We start from the raw sequence: 16310 nt of genomic DNA, 5'->3' as shown, positions 1-16310 counted from the left end.
AAATTCTAGTAAAGAGGTGAGCTAATAAATATGGCTTCTGTTAACAGCTTTCTGAAAAAGATATGAGCATGCTTGAGGAGAGGATTAAGCGGTCAGCAAAAAGGCCTTCGGCTGCACCAGTGAAACAGGTGGAAGAGAAACCTCAGCGCACACAGAGCATAAGCTGCAACACCAACATGCTGCGCAAGGGGCCAGCTGAGGACATGTCCTCCAAACTCAAGTATGTAGGGCCAGGTGCTGGCCCGAGGTGCTTCTGTGGCCTTTGCCTGTGTGCTCAGAGCTTATCCTGTGACATAATCTTGAGTTCTTGTAGCCATTATCATGCATGACACAGTGTCTGGGTATATGTCTTGTAACCAAATGTTTAATCCTTCAGTCTTCATTGTCTTTGTCTCAAAACCACTTCTAAATAGTCTTGTGCCTTCTTTCACTGCTTTTCCGTGGACAGAATTATGTATCGCACTTATAGGATGTAAGTACTGCCTGCTAATTTCTCATTAGCAGGGCTCTTATATCTTTCTAACTTCTGACTTGGATTCATCCCCTCTGGAGGGCCACTGGTGTAGAGTTTATAACCAGGGTGGAGGGTGTTCAAGTAGCTATGAGTCAAGCCTTCCCTGAAAGTCCACTGGCCAGCAGAAGTGTCAGCTCTATGTCATGTGGCCAAAGCACTGGTTTGCCTTCTTCCTTGTGTTCTGTTTGGTCATGCACAGGCTCCTATTCTTCTCATTAAGCTGAGTAAAATGCATGCAACCCAGAATTGGCTTAGGGACTCAAAAAACTGCCTTCTAAGCAAGACAGCTCTATTTTGGGTCATATCATGAGTATAATTTTAACCAGTTTGAATTTGGAAACTGAATATCTACTGCTTAGATGTAATGCTGGTCCCAACTCGTCAAGAGTGAATATTCCTAAAAAGAGGTGATTGTCCCTGAAGTATAAAATTTACTGAACACTGCATGGGATGATGCTTGTAATTAGAAAAACATAAACACTGGTTAAATTGGTGGAAAAAAGCCAGGCAGTCTAGATATTTCTTAGGTTTTTGCCCAGAAGTCGTGACCTTTGAGTCAATATAAATATTCTTTATTATTTACTGCCGCAACCGGAATAGCTGTACAAGGTTGGTTGGCTTTAGTGAACTAGAGAGAATACTTATAATTTGGCAGTACTATAAGTACAAGTGAATCTACTCTCTTAGGATATTCATGAACCAGCGTTGTTGCCCATTGAAGACACTTGCTTAGAGGCAAGGATTTAAATCATTCAGGGGGGCTGAAACCAGAAGTTGAACGTCTGTCGTGCAGCTTTGGGGAGGTTGGCAGTGCTGCTCTTGCCCTCAGGTTCAGAAGTCTCTCTGATTCAGGAGCCTCCTTTTGCTCCCCTTAGCCAAGCCCGAGGCATGAGTGGGCACCCCGAGGCCACGCAGATGGTGCGCCGGGAGTTCCAGCTGGACCTGGACGAGATCGAGAGCGACAGCGCTGCGGTGCGCTGCGAGATGCCGGAGCTCGTGCAGCACAAGCTGGACGACATTTTCGAGCCGGTGCTCATTCCTGAGCCCAAGTGAGTTAGCCCGTCTCAGCGTGAGCGGTTCGTGACCGTCGGGGTGTACATACTGAAGAGAGTTCTCTGTGCAATTACAGCTTTTTAGAATAGATTCAGTTCAGTTCAGTCGCTCAGTCGTGTCTGACTCTCTGCGACCCCGTGGACCGCAGCACGCCAGGCCTGCCTGTCCATCACCAACTCCCAGAGTTAAACTCATGCCCACTGAGTTGGTGATACCGTCCAACCATCTCATCCACTGTTGTCCACTTCTCCCGCCTTCAATCTTTCCCAGCATCAGGGTCTTTTCAAATGAGTCAGTTCTTTGAATCAGGTGGCCAAAGTATTGGAGTTTCAGCTTCAGCATCAGTCCTTCCAATGAATATTCAGGACTGATTTCCTTTAGAATAGATTACTGTCTGGCTAATAGTGGTTCATTATTGAAACATGGATCTAGTGGGGAATTGCATAATTCCAACTCATTGGGATACCTTGTAATAATTGAATGTTTTCCTTTGCTCTGCTCTCTAGGATCCGGGCTGTTTCTCCACACTTTGATGATATGCACAGTAATACAGCATCCACAATCAATTTTATTATCTCCCAAGTAGCCAGCGGTGACATCAGCACAAGCATTCAGGCTCTGACACAGGTAATGGTGGTGTTGCCCGTGGCGGTGACCCCACGGATGACTGCGGAGCAGTGGTAGTGGTGGCTGCACGCTGAGGACAGCATGAGGGGAGGCGGGCAGTGCTCGGTGCCACCCTGAGGACCCCAGTGCGCAGGGCCCACTCTCAGACATCACTTGCTGCGCAGAGCAAGTAGATGGGGAGAGCTCTAATAGAGCCTTGCTGTTGACAGCTGTATTCTTTCACCCGAGGCTGGACCATAGCAATGGGTAGGAACCAGCTTTCATGGAGCTTTCTTAGACTTCAGTGGACAGAGACAAACACAAAATATCAATAGTAACTACTGTGCAAATAAAACTCAAGTGGGGGATGGGAGAGAGGGGACTAAGTGCCCGTCGCTTAGATGGGTGGTTGGGCCTCAAGCAGAGGATAGCTAGTACAAAAGCTGGAGTACAGAAGCTCTAGAGTAGGAGTGACCCTGGCGTGGTCACAGAAACAGAACAGGCCAGTGTGCCTGCAGCATAGGTGGCAAGAGGGAGAATGGCACAGAATGACATTTGAAGGGTGGACAGAGGCCAGATCATATAGAGCTGTAAAAGCCCAGCCGTAAGTTGTTTGGATTTTCAGTGTGATCGGAAGTCATTAGACTTTGGAGCAAAGAGAAACTACATGTTTTTTAAAAATTGTTCTCTTCTTCCTCTGCTTCCCTTTCCTGATGGTCCAGTCATACAGCCAGGAGGAGGGTAGCACAAGGAAGACACCTACCTTGTGGCACGGGATGGGAGTAGAGAGCCACAGGGGCCCAGTGTGAGGGTCTCCAAGCCCAGGTGTTGTGAGGAGGATGTCATGTGGGAGGCATGACTCAGAGCCAGGAAGCAGAGCCAAAGCCGGAAGAAGATGTCCATGACGGGGAGCTGACATGGCGTGGTATTAGCACACCCTGGGCAGGGTGAAGAGGATATTCATGTGTGTTGGAGGGGAGCAGGACAGCTCGTGGGTGGCTCAGAATGGGGACTCAGAGCCCAAACAGTGGAGGTTGGCCTGGGGAACCAGGCAGAGATGATGGCAGAGATGGGAGATTGGTTACATATAAAGGGATTGGTCAAGTAGATATAATAAGGAAAATGGGGGCCAGAGAAGGGTGATAAAATATGGAAGCCCAGGGAAAGAAAATGAACTCTGCTATTGGACTGGAGTTAGATGCATCAGTATGAATTCATGTTTTTCAATATACAGATGTAGAAATAAATGTATGTGCATATGTATATATGTGATATATAATAAATGAATGTTACAGATAACATGCATATATAGATATATAATGGCTATCCAGAATACTTAAGAACTCCTATAACTCATTGACGAAAAAATAAAACCCAGTTCAAAAGTTGGCAAAGGACATGAACAGACATTTTTCTAAAGATGATATACAAATGGCAAATAAGCGAATAAAAAGATGCTCACCATCATTAGTCACTAGGGAAATATAGATCAAAACCACAGTGAGTTACCACTTCACAGCCATTAGAATTTTTTTTTTAGTGGAAAATAGCAAGTGTTTGCCATAATATGGAGAAACTGGAACCTGAGTGTATCGCTGGTGGAAACATAAAGTACTATAACCATTGTGGAAAATAGTTTAGTGGTTTCTTAAAAAGTTAAATATAGAATTAGAATAGGATCCTCAGATCCCCTCCTAGAAAGCAGAGATTCAAATACTTATGCTCCAAAGTTCACAGCATCATTATTGACAATAGCCAGAAGGTGGAAGGGAGCTCTTCAAGTGTCCATCAACAGATGAATGAATAAACAAAATTGGGTGTGTATATATATTTATATATACATATACACACACACAGTGGAATATTAGTCATAAACAAGAACGAAATTGTGACACATGCTTCAACATGGATGAACCTTGAAAGCATTATGCTATATAGAATTAATCGGGCACAAAGGGACAAGTATTGTGTGATTCCACTTACATAAGGTACCTAGAATAGCCAAATAAAGAAACTAGATTAGAGTTTCCTAGGGGTTGGGTAGGTGGATGGATAGAAACTTAATTTAATGGGTGCAGATTCTGTCTGGAATAATGACAAAGTTCTGGAAATAGTGATGATGGTTTTTAAGTTTTGTTGAATGACATTATTTTGTGACATTTCCAAATAAACAGAAATATACTGTGTTCTCAAGATTCAATGTAATAAAGATGCCAGCTTCTCCTCAAGTTATATCTGTAAATTCAATGCCATTCCAATCAAAATCTCAAGTTTTTTTTTTTCTGAAGTTGAGAAGCTGATTCTAAAATTTATTTGGGAAATCAAAGGGCCTAAAAATAGCAGAGACACTTTTAAGACAGTGTTTTAAAATAAAAACACAACAGAAAGGACTTAAGCCACTGGTATTAGCAGTGACGACAGAGCCACTGTAATCAAGTCAGCATAGTACTGGCCCAAGGAGAAGCAGGCAGGCCATCAGGACGGAACATCTACAGGAAACTTAAAGCACAGGAGTCATTAACATCTCTTAACAAATGTAAAAAGTAGAAGATATACTGACCAAGTTCTTTGCTGATAACCCAACAAAATTGTTAATAAATAATATTAATATCACAAAAGATTTTATTTATATTCACTCAAAATTGTTCCATACATTTTGGCATCTAATATACTGATAAAAAACTAGAAAGTTTATTATCTTAGTGATTTTTAAAAAAAATTTGAGGCTTGAAATTTCTAATTCAATTCTGAAAATATAAAGAAATATTATGTTGTAACAAAAAAGAAATTAACATATGATAAAGTATTATTAAAGTACAGATTCTGTTCAGATTCCACAAAATTTTAGGCTAGTGTCCATTATTTGTTTTCATACCTCATTCAAGATTCCACATTGTATTTAGTTGCATTGAGCAGCTTTAGCTGCATGTAACAGATTCTGGTAAATTCCCTAATCATTTTTATTCTGTTACAAATATTTTCTGATTTTCCTTGTTATGGCTTCTTAGGTATACCCATCATTTAAAAGTGGACATTTAATTTCCAAATTACATGGAGTTTTTAAAGTGCATTTAATATTAACTTCTCATTTTTATGTTAATTTCTCATTTAAACACTTTCTTCTCTGCAGTCATGCCTCTGTTTTTTTTTTATTTATTTATTTTTTTTATGCCTCTATTTTTTAAGTCTTCTAACTTTATTGAGGCTTTCAATGGCTAAGTCAAAGATCTCCTTTGGTAAATGTCACACTGAACTTGAAAATATGTGGGCTATTAATATCTTTTAATATTGATTTCTAACATAGTTCCACAGTGATAAGAGAGACAGACTATGATTTCAACACCTTTAGACCTTGAAACTTTCACCTTATTTTATGTCCCTGGATATGTTCCAGTGTCTGCTAGTTTATTGTCTATGCGAACTTTAAATAGAATGTCTATCCTACTGTTGTATGAAAATTGTATGAATCTTAATTATATTGAATAGATTCATAGTGCTTTTCAGGTCTGCTATATCCTGCTTTTTCTGTATATTCTTTCTACTAACTTTTGAGAGTTTGATATTGAAACTCCAACTAAAAATCTTAATTTGGCTCAAAAAGTAATTGTAATATTTGGGGCACTATGTGTAACTTTGTTCTGTATTTTCCAAGTCTTCTGTAAATGTGTTATCATACTTTCATAGTTTAAAAAAGAAAAAAAAAAAATCAAAACTCTTAAAGGAAATAATTTCCCTCTACAACTATGCTGAAGCTACTGAACTCAGAAAAATATATTGCCTGAAGTGCATTTATTATTGAAGAAAGGCTAAAATAAAGTAACTTAGTACTTAGAAAGTAGAAAAATAAAAAAATAAAAAATTTGAGAGTAAGTAATATAGCTAAAACTCATGAAATTCTAAAAGCCAGTTCTTATTTTTAAAAAAAGATTTAAAATTAAAAATCACTTACTAGCCTGATTGGAGAGCAAAAATATAAGTACCGGCGTGAAAAAGGAACTAACCATAGATGTGGAAGAGATTCTTTTAAAAAATAAGATAACACACATGTAACCCTAAAGTGACTAAGCATGTATGCAACTCTCTGGAAACTTGATTCAACTGATCGCCGATCCCAATTTTTTGAAATAACCAAGGAATTTGGGGAAACCATTGAAAAATAAGGCAGGAAACCCAGAACCTAAAATGAAAAGACAAATTTAATCATATGAAAGTTTTTAAGATTTTAATTTGGAGAAATTTACTGTATACTTTCAATAAACAAGTGTTATATTGTGGGATATATTTGCTTATGACCAATAAAGGACCAATAACTACAGTAAGCAGAACTCTTACTAACTCTTGAGAAAAAGAGAACCTAAAAAAAGAAAATAACTCAAGGATAAGAATAGGCAAATCACAGAAAATATCCAAATGACCAGTAAATACCTGTGAAAAGATGTCCAGCACCTCCCCACCACAGAAATGCACATTAAAATAATAAGATCATCACATTTAAACTTTCAGAGTGATAAAAAGTAAAATGAGTAATAATACTTCCAGCTGATAGAGACACTGAAAAAACAGTACTCTTACACATTACATGTAGAAATGAGAATTAGCATTAGTGCATTTTTAAAGAAAACAGCATAGCATAATTTTAAATGTTTTATCCTTCAACCTAAAAAGTTAAACTCTGGGCACACCTTTATTTTTTAGAAACTAAAAGACAAGTACCTTGGGATATATATATGTACACAAAGATGTTTATTATAAAATTATAGTGGGCAAGATATCCAAACTAGTTGATCAGTCAGGGAATGATGAAGTTTTGGTGTGTCTGTATGTGGACTGTATAATACAGTCTTTAAGAGTAGAATTGTTTCTGTTGACTTTAAGGATTTTCATAATTTTCTGTTAGGAAAGCTAGATGCAGAGAACTATATATACTATAAACATGGAATAAACAGTGCCCTAAACCTTGACCCTATGTATGTGTGCATGTATGGTTATATGTATTTTTTTAATATATATATTATATTTTTAAAAAATTTTGTCCATGTTGAAACAGTGTTATTAAACTGTTCCAGTTATATAAAATTGTATGTGTTTATGGGTATACATGCGTAAAGAAGTTAAAGTAGGACCACCAGCTTCTCAGCACAAGGTGGCACCAGTCACGTTGCACTTCGCATAGACGGTGCCCTCTGGAGTTGTGCAGCGTGGCAGCCCTGCAGGAAAAGGGGGTCATGAATTGTCAGTAATGATTGTCTCGGTGTCATTTATGTAATCTTAAAAATAAGATATTTTTACAGTAGTGAATAGGAAGTATGTGTTTTTCCCATAGTAACATTTTATTATTAGTGACAGCCAGTCTACTGAACCAAAAAAAACCTGGATCAAGATGTGGAAAACTTGGGTATTCAATTTGAACTAAGTAGCCTGATTTTACTGAGCCTCATTTTTCTCATCTGGTAAATGAAGATCTTACATCCAGCCCTGTCTGTTTCTACCTCTCAGAGCTGTTGGAATAATCAAATGACATAATGGGTATAAAAACACTCTAATAAATTAGCATTTAAACACAAGAATTATTATCCCCTAAACTAGATGGCAAGCCTCTTAGAACAGGAGCTACAGTTAATTCACACCGTAGTATCTTGCTCTGTAAATATTTATTGAATGAGTCCCTAAGGACTAGTTATTTGTCTGTTAAGTGATTGAGTTTTTTCAAGTTAAGATATTAGAAGTGCTTTGCTAATAAATATTGCAAAGACTTGTAGTGTCTTCCTGCTACCTAGAAGTATAAAGCTTGGAAAATACATCTTGGATTTTTGTTATCAGATCGATGAGGTCCTGAGACAGGAAGACAAAGCCGAAGCCATGTCTGGCCACATTGATCAGTTCCTCATAGCTACGTTCATGCAGTTGAGACTCATCTACAACACACATATGGCAGACGAGAAACTGGAGAAGGATGAAATCATCAAGTTGTATAGCTGTATCATTGGCAACATGATTTCGGTAAGGCTGCCTCTGCAGATCCTGAGTTTCCCTTCAGTCTCTCATCCCACCCAGGTTCTCAAGCCTGAGTCGGTTCTGATGTTCTAGTGAAACGTGGGAAACATATATCATTTGTGGGAGTTTTCCGTGTAAGCTATTGACTGCTTCCACTGGACGCTGGACAACATTCCAGCTCATCTTATTGTGAGGAGACTTACAAACTACCTGGAATTCTGCTTTTTGCCAGTTTCTTCATCACTCATGGTTGGGCCTTGGTTGGCTTTTACAGAAACTGATTTGTCAGTAATGATTGTCTCAGGGTGTAATTTATGTAATCATAAAAATAAGATCTTTTTACAGTTGTGAATAGGAAGTATGTGTTCACAATAAAAATACTTTTTATAAGAGTAGGAAGCATGCCAATTAATTTTCACTATTACTGGAGGTTTGGGAGAGTAGTGATCTTTATTTTTTTCCTAGTATTATGAATTTTTTTTTCCATTTATTTTTATTAATTGGAGGCTAATTGCTTTACAATATTGTAGTGGTTTTTGCCATACATTGACATGAATCAGCCATGGATTTACATGTGTTCCCATCCTGATCCCCCCTCCTGCCTCCCTCTTGAATTTTTATAAATACAGTATAATCGTTTATTAGACTATGCCACCCATGTTTCTCTTCCTCACTGTGTATGTTGAGTTTCACGCCTCTCTAACAGAATTATCACTGGATAGCTGTTTCAGATAGAAAGCCTCGCCCGGGAGGCCTCCACTGGTGTTTTGAAAGACCTGATGCATGGCCTCATCACCTTAATGCTGGATTCTCGAATTGAAGATCTGGAGGAAGGGCAGCAGGTGATCCGCTCTGTGAACCTCTTGGTGGTGAAAGTTCTGGAGAAGTCAGACCAGACCAACATCCTGAGGTATATTTGTACTATGAGCATTAGAGTCTGGAACAGCCTCTCTTTTGTCTACACATAGAAACCAAAAGGTACTAGATCGGTTGTAAGTTTAGGTTTGTCTGATAAATTATTACCCTTCTCTTCCTCAAGAACCAGTTATTCCAACCTGAGACAGCAGTTATAGTAAGTAACAACTCAAGAAGCCAGCCAGTATTACAAGTTTTCTAGAACAGGACCATGGAATTTGTCAGTTACCTCCTTTTTGGTATACATTTCATTTCATGTATATTCCTTTCTTAACTACCAGTGACAATGAGAAATAGCTACAAGCTTTACCATTTACCAACTGGTAACTTACTAAGCTTCAGTGATGTTTATTTTCTTAATGACTGAGTAATCAAGGACAGTTCCTGATGCATGAGCTCTTCATTTCTCGGGTGGATAGAGACTGCTTACACTTGGCCTTTCAGTTACTGACTTTAATTGGAATGCAGGCTTGAAACTTACTAATGCTGTTGTGTTGGGTTTGTTTTCTAGTGCCCTTCTTGTTTTGCTGCAAGACAGCCTCCTAGCAACAGCCAGTTCTCCCAAATTCTCAGAGCTTGTTATGAAGGTGAAGTTGACCTAATTTGATCTCTTTTCTTTTAAAGTGTAGGGAAAGAGGATTGAAAGTAAGTCAGCCAGGGACACCTGAATAATACAGTTGTTCTCCATTTTTCCTTTCCTTCTGTACCCCCAGTTCAGGCCTAAAAAAATTCCTGGTCTCAAACAGTGAAAAGATAGAACTATTTTGTGAATATCTTGTTTTCCTAGAATCTAAAGGCAAGAAGTTTGATGAGACAAATTTCATGTCTCATGGGGGGAAAAATATGTATAGACTTATAATGTTTTGGTCTCTTTTTGAAAAACTGCAGATGAACATATCTGTAACATTATAATACTGTTATTGCACTGTCATAGTATAAAATATTTTTGTTTCCTCAGAGTAGATTTGATTAGGTAATATGAACTACTCTCAGGAATCAAACAAACCCAGGACAGAATTTCCTCATTTACTTATCGTTTAAGGTCCCATCTCTAGGGTGTGGGAGAGGAATGAAGGTGGTCAGGTGGGTGACTTGTCACACTTTACCCAGTGACATGGTTGAAGTAAATGATACTGTTCATGTTAGCCGCTGAACTCGAAGGTTCATGAGGTGCCACTTTCATATCCCTGACTGTGATATGAGGTGATCCCAGAGCTTAGGGAAAACAATGGTGACAGAGATCATCCTCATTCTTCAGTGGCTCCGTCTGACTTTCGTTCCCTTTTTAAATAGTGTCTCTGGAGGATGGTTCGACTGCTGCCTGATACCATCAACAGCATTAATCTGGACAGAATTCTCCTGGATATACACATTTTCATGAAGGTCTTCCCCAAAGAAAAGCTCAAGCAGTGCAAAAGTGAATTTCCCATAAGGACCCTAAAAACGCTGCTGCACACTCTTTGCAAACTGAAAGGGCCCAAGGTGAGTGAGAACAGCAACCATTCCCGTGGTAGCTTGAGAGAGCATCATGGATGTGGGACCGCTGCCATTCAACGCACACATCTCTCCCTCAGATTCTAGACCACCTGACGATGATTGACAACAAGAACGAGTCAGAGCTGGAGGCCCACCTCTGCCGGATGATGAAGCACAGCATGGAGCAGAGCGGGAGCAAGTCTGACAAGGAAACAGAGAAGGGAGCCTCTCGGATTGTGAGTGTCCTGACTTGAAAGACTGAGAGCAGTGGTCTTGCCAAAGGGATGAGGCACCGGAGCCTGTCTTTCTTAGGGCCTGAGGTGAAAGCTCAGGGATTAGTCCAATCACCTGGAAGTTTTCAAATATAAACTCTAACCTTGTGCTTTTTGTCCTTAAGAAAAGTTTCTGTGTCCATGCCTAAGGCATCTGTGTCTCTAGATAAATTTAGGGAGGGACTTTCCTCCCTAAGTTTAGTTGAAAACCTGAGACTTGTTACCGTTTCTGCTGCAGCCTCTGCAGCTCTGCGGCTTCTGTTATCTGCAACATACAAGGAAGGGCTGAAGTTTGAGATAAGATTTTCAGTTCTTATCCAACCACTGGTTCCTACCTAATAACTCAGATCTAACCAATGGTTCCTTCCTTGTGTCTTTAGGATGAAAAATCATCAAAGGCCAAAGTAAATGATTTCTTAGCTGAGATTTTTAAGAAGATTGGCTCTAAAGAGAACACAAAAGAGGTGAGAGGGAAAAGGTTGACCCAGATGGGGATCTGCTTTATGGAAGAGTCACTAACATCTGTCTCCACCTCCTTTTCCTTGTTAACCAGGGCCTAGCAGAGTTATATGAGTACAAGAAGAAATATTCAGATGCTGACATTGAACCGTTTCTGAAAAACTCCTCCCAGTTCTTCCAAAGCTATGTTGAGAGAGGCCTTCGGGTGATTGAGATGGAGAGAGAGGGTAAAGGCCGTCTTCCGTCCTCAGCAGGTACGGTGACTCCAGGAAAAGTTCAGAATTGCTCCCGCCTCGGCCACCAGGGCTTCCGCCGGGCTTACGTTTCTGCCCATGCCTCTCAGTCTTAACGGCCACAGTGAGGCAGAGTGGCAGCGCTCACTCAGCCTCGATCCGTGTCGGGGTCTGGCATCGGCCGCACTCTCTGTCCCTGGAAACAGCCTCTCCCCGAGCCCTGGGCCTCCATGATCTCGGTCCCCTCCCCCTCACTGCTGCCCCCAGGGCGCTCCAGCTCTTAATGTTGGTGTCGCCCTGGGTTCTCACCCTCACCCCCTTAACTTCTTCTCCCAGCACTTTAAATACAGTTTCTGTGCCAGCAAAGCCCAGTTTTCTCTGTTGTCCAGCTCAGCTCTCCTCCCTGCTCCCAGCTGAGAGACCATGCCTGACATCAAACACCAAGTTGCTGGTAGTCCCCAAAACCTGCTCCAGTTGCGTTCCTCTCCATCTTGCTGGATGGCAACTTTGTCCTTCCGGTTTGCTCAGTCCCCAGCTTTTGAGTTTTCTCTTCCCCTCTGTCAGGGAATCCTTTTGAGGAACTTGTCGTGTGGTCCAGTGGTTAAGACTCCATACTTGCAGTGCAGGGGGTGCAGGTTCGGTCCCTGGTTGGGGCACTAAGAGCCCACTAGCCTTGCCTACAGCCAAGGAAAGAAACAGCTTTCTGACTTCCCTTGCCAGACACACAGAGGATCCACCCACACTGGTGACCTTCCCCGCCACCCCCAGTTCTGTTCCCATCTCCCATGGTCACGTCCCCCACAGAGCATCTAAACAGGCTCCTCAAGCGTTTTCCACAGGCTCTCCCTTTCATTCATCGGAGCAGAGGGCCTTACACGAAAGGTCTGTGCAGTCTGACATGACGTGGCTTCCTGATCCCTTTAGAACTGTCTCCCTCCTGCTACCCTCTCTGACTTCGGTTCCACTGCGGCTTCACCAGCCCCCTCGCCGTCCCTGGGACATGCCAGGCACACCCCTTAAGGCCTCTGCACTGGCTCCTCTTGCCTTTAGATTGCTCTTCTCCACGCAGTCCTGTTTCCTCCTCCTCATCGGCGTCACCCAGGGGGCCTCACTTACAACTCGCAACCTGCCCCTCACTCCCCCTAGTACTTTACCTCCCGTGACACACCATGGAACATCTTGTTCATTAGATTGACTGACTGATGTTTGTTTCTGCCATAATCTAAAATTCACAGGGGTAAAGATTTCTATCCTCCTTGTTGCCTGGCACATAACAGCACTCAGTAGCACTTTGAATGTATATGAGTGAGGCCCGTCCTGCTGTTAAGCTGGAACGTTACTGACCACACAGTGAGAAAGCTTGTATTAGAGAATGACTGCTCAAGGATCTAGAGACAAAAGGAAGACTTCGGAGGTATCAGTGACAAAAAATAGCTGTCCAGAGCCTTAAACCCAAACAAGGCCCAACTGCTGCAGGCCGCTCACCAGGCAGAGCCCTCTCAGTGGTCCTGTATTTAGTTCTTTCCAGGTGCAGGGACGCTCACCTACTCTTAGCCCGAGACTCTGTGCCCGTGAAACTGTCCCTCCGCGCGTCTCCGTTCTGCTCGGGGTCCCTCTCACCACGTACCTTTCTAGGCTGCACTGTCACTTATCTTCTCTTGTTTCTTGTTGTTGTTTTGTTGTTACTGGGTTTTTTGGTTTGTTTTTGCTTTCCCCATAGTTGGTCTTGTCTTTAAACCCTGTAAGTTACGCCTCTCCACGACCCAGAGTCCCTTCTGGAAGCGCAGTGAGCAGTGTCAAAGGCCACATGCGGGCGTTCCTAGTTGAGGTCATCGGGACAGGGCCTCCGTCTCTTATGTCCCGAGTCCTTTCTGAGGAAGCTAAATGTTTGCAACGCAGGCATGTGACCCCACCAGTAACTGAATGCCTGAAAGTGCTCAGGCTTCCTGCATCGCTGCGTTATTCTTCACTTTTCACCCTCTCAGAGTATTCTCATCTGTACATGAGAGGATCCCTTTTTCTCGGGAGTAGCCTGTTTTACTTTCTTCTGTTTACCGTAGAGGGTTTTCTTCCCAGTGCTCTTGGCTTATGCGATGCCTTTTCATTGATATCAAATTGGATATTTTAAATGCTTGCATTTCGTGGTGGTTCTGCTCAGAAATTTAGAACTATGATAGATTTTGTTTTGGTTTGATTTGGCTCTGGTTTTCCCCACTCCTCCCAGAATATTGATCTCGATGCTCCAGCTCCTGCTCCTCCTCTTTGGACACCTGTTTCCTCCTCTTCCTCCTGAGCTCCTTGCTGTCCTCCCTGGTTGGAATAAGAGTGTTCCTCTGGGTATCACCTGGTCGAAATCAAGTCTGATTCTTGAAAGTATTTAAAGTCCTTTAGATTCCTCACTTGGGCACTTAGCATTTACTCAGGTGTAGCTCAGGCACTTTGGATTGCCCAGTTCAGCCAGGGGTGACAACCCCTGCAGAGCTCAGACGGCAGCAGGAGGGCCCAGCTCAACACGCAGTGCCCTTCTGGGGCTTCCCTGGTGGTCCAGTGGTTAAGGCTCCTTACTTCCATTGCAGGGAGTGTGGGTTCAACCCCTGTTCAGGGAACTAGATCCCACATGAACCACAGGATGAGGCCAAAAAAAAAAAAAATTCAGTGCTTTTCTCTTATCAGTTTTGGAAGTTCTCATTAAGTATATCTTACATATTTCAGAGTACCTTTTATCACCAATGCCAGGTAATCATCAGGTAGAATGGTGATAATCAAGGCCCAAATTGTTCCCTTCAGTGGGAGATCTAACAAGGGCAGTCAGGGCAGGGGGTATATATCTGAATACTCCTTCTACGTTTCCCCCTTAGGCATCTCCCCTCAGATGGAGGTCACGTGTGTGCCCACCGCTACAAGCACAGTGTCCTCCTTAGGTAACACAAATGGAGAAGAGGTGGGACCGTCTGTCTACCTAGAGAGACTGAAAATTCTCCGACAGCGATGCGGTCTGGACAATACAAAGGTACTGCTAGTCTCCTTCCATGTGGGGCAGGGAGGGTGATGACCAGCAGGCTGGCCAGAGAGGCCGAGACCCAGCCTCGGAGGGTATTGCCCTGAGGTCAGGCCCACCCTGCCTGACAGCATCTCTCCTCCTCTCAACAGCAGGATGACCGGCCCCCGCTGAGCTCTTTGCTCTCCAAACCGGCAGTTCCCACGGTGGCCTCCTCTACAGACATGCTGCATAGCAAGCTCTCCCAGCTCCGCGAGTCGCGGGAGCAGCACCAGCACTCGGACCCGGACCCCAGCCAGACCCACCCCACAGGCCCCGTGACCTCCTCCCCCTCCACAGCCAACATCGACGACTTGAAAAAAAGACTGGAGAGAATAAAGAGCAGTCGCAAATGAAGCCGCCCCACTGCCGGCGCCCTGCCGCGTTAGTTGACTAAACTAGGAGTCCTCATAGTTCAGGCGGCCTCGGCAGGCCGAGTGTACACAGACTGGTTGTGTGTATCATACTGTGGGCCTGGGGGAGGAGTCGTCGTGGCACGAGTCTTTTGCACATCGTCTGCTTCTCTCCGCCAGCATCCTGCCTCTCTAGAAGACTGTCTGTGTCTTAGTTTAGTGTACAGACCTGTAAACAGTGGGCCTCCTCTCAGCTCAGACTAGTTTCCATATCCTTTTTCTTTTTAATTGCTCATTTGTAAAGTTGTCCTAATCTTTCCTAGCTTTTAACTATTAGAATCTCTTGACTAGTTTTCCTTTGAGTTTGTGAGCTCTTCTCCTTGTAGCCCTGAAGGGTCACTGTATTCTGTATGAATGCATGGCATGATACAACTAATTTAAGAGTCTTTTATAAATAAAGTTTGCATTAACTATAACTGTGTTCCAAGATGCTCCTGTCGGGGAGTGTTGGGCAGCTGTCCATTGCCAGTTCTTGACACCTGCTAGGTGCTCAGCCAGTTAGAGAAAGGGTCATCATCGCTCCTTATGGGGCTCTGCGTTTTCTTGGCCCACAGGCTTGATGCTGTCTTTCTCTCCTTTGGAATAAGAGGAACTCAACTCTCCTGCTTTCCACATGCAGCTCCTAGGGGAGCAAAGAAATCTTTCTTCCTTGTTTTGAGATTTTTGGTCGCAACTTCCATCGCATCACCACCATGGTTCCAAGGAGCTCTCAGGTCTCCTACCACCTTGCTGCTCAGGCGCATGTGACCTCGTGCCCAGAGGGGTCAGCTGGGCCGCTGCGGCGGTCACACCGCAACTAGACTCGGTCACCTTACTAAAGGGAGACGGAGAGCACAGGGGCATCCTGCCTGGTTAGCCGAGTCTCTGGATCTAGACGGACAGTTGCTTCACACTCTGTCTCAGTAAAGACTAGAAATAGGGCTTCCCTGGTGGTCCAGTGGTTAAGACTCCGCAGTTCCAAGGTGTCCAGGTTCTATCCCTGGTCAGGGAACTAGATTCCTCATGCTGCAACTAAAAATACAGCTAGCCACAACTAAGATCTGATAGTCAAATAAATCATGTTTTTAAAAAAAAAGCTAGAAATACACTGAGGATTCACCTCTGCAGCACATTCCACAAGGCCCCCTTCCACAGTCAGAAAACATTTAAGTCAAAGGAACCTTTCTACACACCTCTTACTTAACTGGTGTTCAAGAAATGAAAGGGTGATGAGAAATTAATCTTCTGTTGATTCTAGTCATGATTTTCAGATGGTCCACATGCTGCCTGAAACAAAAAATTAAATTTGCCTCTCCCTTCTATTGGGAATATATATAGAAGCAAGCCTTTCGCTGAAAG

The 16310-nt window shown here is 42.8% G+C and overlaps 1 protein-coding gene across 4 annotated transcripts in view; it reads left to right on the top strand.

Annotated features, from left to right (window-relative positions):
* Window positions 1–15388, top strand: part of CKAP5 (cytoskeleton associated protein 5) — a 97197-nt gene extending 81809 nt beyond the window's left edge. For 3 of the 4 annotated variants that reach the window (XM_061153027.1, XM_061153037.1, XM_061153046.1), the window contains exons 33-44: window positions 48–220; window positions 1390–1563; window positions 2074–2194; window positions 7994–8173; window positions 8890–9077; window positions 9594–9669; window positions 10376–10564; window positions 10657–10794; window positions 11211–11294; window positions 11384–11543; window positions 14381–14532; window positions 14673–15388. In XM_061153027.1, coding sequence (XP_061009010.1) covers window positions 48–220; window positions 1390–1563; window positions 2074–2194; window positions 7994–8173; window positions 8890–9077; window positions 9594–9669; window positions 10376–10564; window positions 10657–10794; window positions 11211–11294; window positions 11384–11543; window positions 14381–14532; window positions 14673–14915 — 1878 coding nt within the window. In that variant the 3' untranslated portion in view covers window positions 14916–15388. The remainder of the gene's footprint in view (window positions 1–47; window positions 221–1389; window positions 1564–2073; window positions 2195–7993; window positions 8174–8889; window positions 9078–9593; window positions 9670–10375; window positions 10565–10656; window positions 10795–11210; window positions 11295–11383; window positions 11544–14380; window positions 14533–14672) is intronic. The other variant, XM_061153052.1, reaches the window with a different exon arrangement.
* Window positions 15389–16310: the final 922 nt, after the last annotated feature.

This window comes from Dama dama, chromosome 1 (genome assembly GCF_033118175.1).
Source record: "Dama dama isolate Ldn47 chromosome 1, ASM3311817v1, whole genome shotgun sequence".
Taxonomy (NCBI): Eukaryota; Metazoa; Chordata; class Mammalia; order Artiodactyla; family Cervidae; genus Dama; species Dama dama.
This window is presented reverse-complemented; position numbering and strand designations above follow the sequence as displayed.